Below are 6,467 nucleotides of genomic sequence, written 5' to 3'. Positions count from 1 at the left end.
AAGCAAAAATGTACCTTCGCTGGCAAGCTTCTGTCGTGAGATTTGCAAATTTTCTGGTATTAAGATTGTGTCGTTTCCGCTGGCACAGCGCAATATCCAGCTTCTGTGTGGGATACAAACTCGCGATGTAACAACGTTGCCACTAGAGGGCATGCAAAGACCACGATCCTGATGTTGCCTGACTGTAATCAAATAGAGATGTGAATCCGGCATCATTAAAGCTGGGACAGAGCTGGGAACCAGGCAGTGAGAGGATGGGCGAGCGCTACTTTCCCCTTCAGTGCTGAATCGGGTTAAGACTGAAGGACTTTTCAGGCACCGACATGTGCCTCTCCCAGATTTCCACCGCCCATACCTCGAGGGCACTCGGAGGTAAGGATACCAAGGGGGGGCCCTGCTCCGAGCAACCCCGGATAGCAAACGGGTGCAACTTTACATCCCAGCAGTGGGTTTAAATGGAGGGATCACAGGGGGCAGAGATCTGCATGTACATGTAGTGGAAATGTGTATTTAATCAAGTTTGCACGTTTAAAGCATATTGTTCATCTGAATAAAAACGTCCATTAGCCATAAAGTTATATTTTATTTTACACAGTTATCCAAAGCTGTTTATTTCCCTTTAAATAAAACAACGTGTTTTTTTTTTTAGTCAAAAGCTATGTTCTCTGTTCGCAGCACTGCGTGTCTCCGTTTTGAAATTTAAATGAAATAGTATGCACTGAGTTTACAAGTCGTTTTGCCATTAACTAATTTCAGTTTTCTTTTTGATTTTTTTTCCAACGTGATCCTATGCAATCCAGGGTGAAGAATCCGGTCTAATTCGCCCAGCCAGGCGTTACACTCTGCTATGGACCGGGCATCGGCCCTGCGAGTGAAGCTTCAGGGTGGCATGCCCGGTGCACTGGAAAACAAAACCGATGGTCTTTCCACGGAGGAGCCCCCAGTCAGACCAGCGCATTAAAGTGAGCTCCGGCATTTTAGAGGTGTTGTCACGGAAAGACGCTTCAACATGTCGTGTCCTGGGGGTGCCCAGTCCCACACCCCATCATCCCAGGAAGGAGGGGGCGATTGAAGAGGGAAAAGATGTAGCTTCACGGGCGTCACTTGGGGGCAGTCCTTGAGGTTGCAGTGGTAAGAGCTTTTTGTTACTTCAAGACAGGGGTGCAGAAGGTGCCCCCGTATCCACAGCGCCGTCAGCACCAACGGGTCATCTTCTGCACGGGAAGAGAGCGCTTAGAACTGAGAAGCTGCACTGGGCGCTAGCCCCCTAGAATTGAACTTCTGCTGATAAAATTCGATTTGTGTTGACTTGTAGATAGATGCCTGCACGAGCAGCCAAACACGAGTGTCCAACACAACCCGCCTTCAGCAGAGACCACTTTCCCTGGAGAAGGGAATCACTGCCCGTGCCCCATCTCCAGGCAGTGAAACCCCATATTCTGAAGGATCTGTTTTCTCGCTTCTTTACGGTGGCTGACAACATCTCCCTGGAGGAACCATCATTTTGCTGCCTGTTCCTTATCTTGCCTGGATGCATTTCGATACATATTCCATGTCCTAATGTATTTTAAAGTGAACACGAATTCGCTTTTTTAGGAAATACGTGTACACTGATTGTCCACAGAGTTTATCATGGGATTGAAGAAGAATACCACCTGACCAAAGGGATTATCAAAATATACAGAAGAAGCTGCTGGCATACGTTCAGGTGAACACCACATGAAGCGTGGATCTTTCTCTGCAGACTGGGGATCTGTGGCCATTAAGAACATGCAAGGGAACCTCCAGATTTTCTATAGGCTTGTTGCACCCTTGAGATGGCCTCTTCTCGTCTTGGGACAGCAGATGTCTGGCACTGAGTGGGATCTGTGCTTTATGGGATAACCATCTATGAGCGACTGGGTATTCACCTGGATTCAAGGAATTGACTCCACAAGAAAAGAGGTAAGCATGTTAGTATTAACTGTAGGAGGAAGTGCTTGGATGATGACACTATGAGGCACAAAGTCCTGAAAGATATTTTTATATTTGTCCCTAGGGTTCAGATACCCCCTCAGAAAGTTTTGGAGCTGGTGGAAGAAGTTGGCCATAAATGAAATTCCGCTGTGTGCCTGTAACCCTCAACTTAGGTCTGGAAAGAATGTGACATAGAGGTTGGAGAACAGTACAGTAAGTAGATATCTGGACTGGCTGCCTAGAGGGGGGTTATTGTCACAGCCACCTCGCCTAACACGCTTCAGTAGACTTGGAGGGTTAGCCAAATGGACACTGGGATGAGATGATCAATAGTCCTTTGAAGGGCCAATTTGTGCAGCCTTGCAAATGTGTGAACGCGCCTGCACGTGTAAAGACCACCACTGTGGTATTCTGGAGCATCAGATGTACTCTTGGATGTAATTGACCTGAAAATATGCTTCTTTCATGCAAGGACATTTGCAGGGGATTACCTGCTGTAGAAGGCATTTCTGCGGCTACCACCTCTTGTATGCCGGGCGAGATGCCTCATGGTGTGTTTTGTAAGCAGAATGCAGTGCACACAAGACAGGGTTGAAGACACCAGTTAGCTGACACTTGGACATTAATACTGTAGCACCCTTCGAGTCGATGGATATGATTTATGGTCACCATGACAGAGGATCTTGAGATGTTTTTTAACAGCGATGAACAATGACTTCAAACACCACCACCATGGATGGAAAAGGGCTGCATCTGGAACGGGATTCTTCCTTTCGGGTCCTCACTGGCTGTTTCCTCTCTGTGCTGGTACTGTCCACCCTTATGGGAAATACCCTGGTCTGTGCAGCTGTGGTGCGGTTCCGACACTTGCGTTCCAAAGTTACCAACTTCTTTGTTATCTCATTGGCTGTGTCTGATCTCTTGGTGGCCCTCCTGGTCATGCCATGGAAAGCTGTGTCAGAGATCGCTGGCTACTGGCCCTTTGGCTCCTTCTGTAACATATGGGTGGCTTTCGATATTATGTGTTCTACGGCCTCGATTCTGAACCTCTGTGTTATTAGTGTGGACAGGTACTGGGCCATCTCCAGCCCTTTCAGGTATGAACGGAAAATGACCCCTAAGGTGGCCTTCATTATGATCAGTGTGGCGTGGACCTTGTCAGTGCTGATCTCTTTCATACCAGTTCAGCTCAACTGGCACAAGGCCAGAACCACCAGCTTCCTCGACCTGAATGCCAGCGTCGAGGGACGAGCTGCCTCCTTGGACAACTGCGACTCTAGCCTCAACAGAACCTATGCCATCTCCTCTTCCCTCATCAGCTTTTACATTCCAGTAGCCATCATGATCGTCACTTATACCCGGATATACAGGATTGCAGCAAAGCAGATTAGGCGCATCTCTGCCCTAGAAAGGGCAGCGGTGCATGCCAAGAACTGCCAGAGCAGCACAGGCAATGGCAGCAGCATGGACTGCCAGCAACCAGAAAGTTCGTTCAAAATGTCCTTCAAGCGGGAGACCAAGGTCCTTAAGACCTTATCTGTTATAATGGGGGTGTTTGTCTGCTGCTGGCTACCTTTTTTTATATTAAACTGCATGGTGCCCTTCTGCGACCCCAGCTACACTTCTGGTGGGGCAGAGCCCTTCTGCATCAGCTCCACTACCTTTGATGTATTTGTTTGGTTCGGCTGGGCCAACTCCTCTCTTAACCCGATCATCTACGCCTTCAATGCTGACTTCCGCAAGGCCTTCTCAACTCTTCTCGGCTGCTACAGGCTCTGCCCCAGCTCTAGTAATGCCATTGAGACAGTGAGTATCAACAACAATGGGGCAGTCCTTTTCTCTTGTCAACATGAGCCCAAGGGGTCCATCCCAAATGACTGCAACCTGGTCTACCTGATTCCTCACGCCATCATCTGTCCAGAGGAGGATGATCTGAAGAAAGAGGAGGATGGGGACCAAGAGGCCCCATCAAGGCCCCTGGATAAAATGTCTCCTGCCCTGTCTGGGATTTTGGATTATGAGGCTGATGTGTCCTTGGAGAAGATCAACCCTATCACACAGAATGGACAACAGAAAACTTGAACTGTGGTTTTGGTCCTCATCCAAATTTAAGTACCCGGTACACAAGGTTTGTGAGTATCCGTGGACTGCACACTTCATTGAAAGCTGCTGATGAAGAAGAATGAAGAGCTGACATGGTTCCAAAATGTGTTCCACTGTATTTTATATCTGTTCTTAATTTCTGTGTCAGACCAGCGGAAAAAGACATAAACGGCAGTAATTTAATGTTTTCCTTAAACCCCTATTGTTTGGTTACACACATGTTTCTTATTTTCCTGGCAATTAATTGGTAAATGTTCACCGCAAATTAAGCAGTAACAATTTAGAAAACAAGAATTAAAGGAACCATGGGTGTTAATCTTCACTATGGGTGGGGTGGTCGGGGAGGCGAGAGTTAAAAGGTGGGACCTGCTGCACCCAAAAGAAGTGGGAATGATTGTATACGAGGATCTAGATACAAATGCCTTCATTGAAAATGTTCTGAAAAGCAATTGAGCCTTATAGCTAGAATCAGTATTTTTATAAGATTCCAGAAGAAAAAGAGATTATGTTAATATACTGTTTTATAATAATTTATTAATTTAAAGAGGGCCCTTTTGTCTCTTCATTATATTGCCACAGCTCAGTCTTTCTTATTTATCTTATTTATGAAATTTATTTTAAGGAGATGACAGGTACTTTGGGATTGGTCACCACAATGATGCCAGGTCGCCAAAGTACGTTATTGGGTAGATCATAAGATGTGTCCTGTGGAAACCCATAACACCAGAGACGTTTTAGTTGGATAGTTTGTGAACTATCCTTTTCATACTGATGAGAAGATGGTGCTCCCCTGCTGAGGCACCTTGCATAGTTACGCCCTGGTTTACGGAGGAATGTGCTTCTCTACAAAGGGATGTTTAAAAAAACATCATAATCTGTGATACATTTGGGCTGCGCAAGCGAGCTCAAATGAGGTTTCCTGTCAGGCTCAAAATGTCTGTGCCGTTCAAAGGCCATGGCCATAACACGCTCTGTGTCTGTTTCATAGAAAAAGAGTGGGCTGCTCATGACCCATATTGACGTCATCTACGTCACGCGAAGAATCATGGAGTCCTGACCCTCCATAAGCAGGAATACTGAAGCAAGGCTGGCGGGAGTGAAGGGTTGAAAAACACAGCCAACCCTTCTGGGGCAGGTCTCCCTTTCTCTTTCAACCCCAAACGTTGCACTATAGCAGGGTTTATCAAAATATGGTACCCTTTAAAGCAGGCTCACGGTGTGGCCAGAAATGTGTCTTTGCTTGGGTTTCATGCTCTCTCCCACATGCCATTTCCATTTGTCTGTTGAAGTGCACATGTGGAATAGTGAGACATGTTTTCTTGCTATGAAAGCAATATACCACGAAAAGAGAGTGCTGTCATTTGTTTCTTTTTTTTAAGATAGGTTCGATAGGTCGCTTAGGTTTCCCAGCTCCGTTGTAACTATCTGACCCAGTCCATTTTTATATGCATTCTGTCACTCAGGGCCGGACTGGTCAAAGGGGGCATCAGGCGTTTTCCCGGGAGGCTGGAAGGGTGGGGACTTTTTGCAGTGGTGGGTGCTGGTGTTGCTACTTGGGGCTGGTTTTGCAGCGGTGCTGCTATATCGGCCTCCAGGAGCAAAAGCAGCAGTGCTTCACACTTTCACCTCCTCCGCGGGGGCTGGTCCAACAGAATTGCCCGGGCTGCTTTGGGTTCCCAGTCTGGCCCTGCTGTCACTAATTCTGTTCATGGGCTCATTGAGAATCGCAAGTGAAAAAAACACGAGATGAATAAATGAAGGACTTCACATACTAGAACACAAAGAAAAGAAACATTGATAAAGCCCATAGGTCTGGCCTTGCCAAACCGGTGTGATGTCGAATAGCTTAAACAAATGTTATTGCAAGCATATACCCCCTAAATAAAAAAGAACAGAAGCTCAAGACTAAATGTGGCAGCAGTAGCCTTTGAAGAAACGTTTGAAATAGAAAAACCGTCATTGCAAATACTTGAAAAATAAGTGTATTTTTGCTTCCTAAAAGGCAGATAGAACAAACATAGAAATCCTTTTATGCTTTAATGTACACCAAAGGAAAATACAATTCTGATTGGCTTTAAGAAAACATACTATTCACTTTGAATTACTGTAACTTAAAGGCATGACATACAAGAGTGATGGAAAAATATATATTAAAAAATATAACAATTGAAAGAAAACATTTGCCAAGTATTTTGCTCTACAGCCCTTGGCACATAAGTGCATTGCTTTTTAGGCAGATATGCATGTGATTGGGGAAGAATTGTGCCATCATGCACGGAGTGAGAGAGAGTCAGTGGCTAAAATGGGCTGACAAACTACTCCATGCTGTAGTGGGTAGAAGTGAAATGTGAATGACAGTTGAACAGACCATTAGATGAAGAGGGCTGACTCAAAGCAGTTCTATGTAT

General features: G+C 45.8%; 1 protein-coding gene across 1 annotated transcript; it reads left to right on the top strand.

Moving 5' to 3' along the window:
* The first annotated feature begins 217 nt into the window (after positions 1–217).
* Positions 218–6,228, top strand: DRD1 (dopamine receptor D1). Its single transcript, XM_069244663.1, has 3 exons — positions 218–372; positions 801–1,944; positions 2,039–6,228. Exon 3 carries the CDS (start codon positions 2,668–2,670, stop codon positions 4,036–4,038), a length of 1,371 nt encoding a protein of 456 aa, XP_069100764.1. The 5' UTR covers positions 218–372; positions 801–1,944; positions 2,039–2,667; the 3' UTR covers positions 4,039–6,228.
* The last annotated feature ends 239 nt before the right edge of the window (positions 6,229–6,467 follow it).

The sequence above is a fragment of the Pleurodeles waltl genome, chromosome 7, assembly GCF_031143425.1.
Source record: "Pleurodeles waltl isolate 20211129_DDA chromosome 7, aPleWal1.hap1.20221129, whole genome shotgun sequence".
Classification (NCBI taxonomy): domain Eukaryota; kingdom Metazoa; phylum Chordata; class Amphibia; order Caudata; family Salamandridae; genus Pleurodeles; species Pleurodeles waltl.
This window is presented reverse-complemented; position numbering and strand designations above follow the sequence as displayed.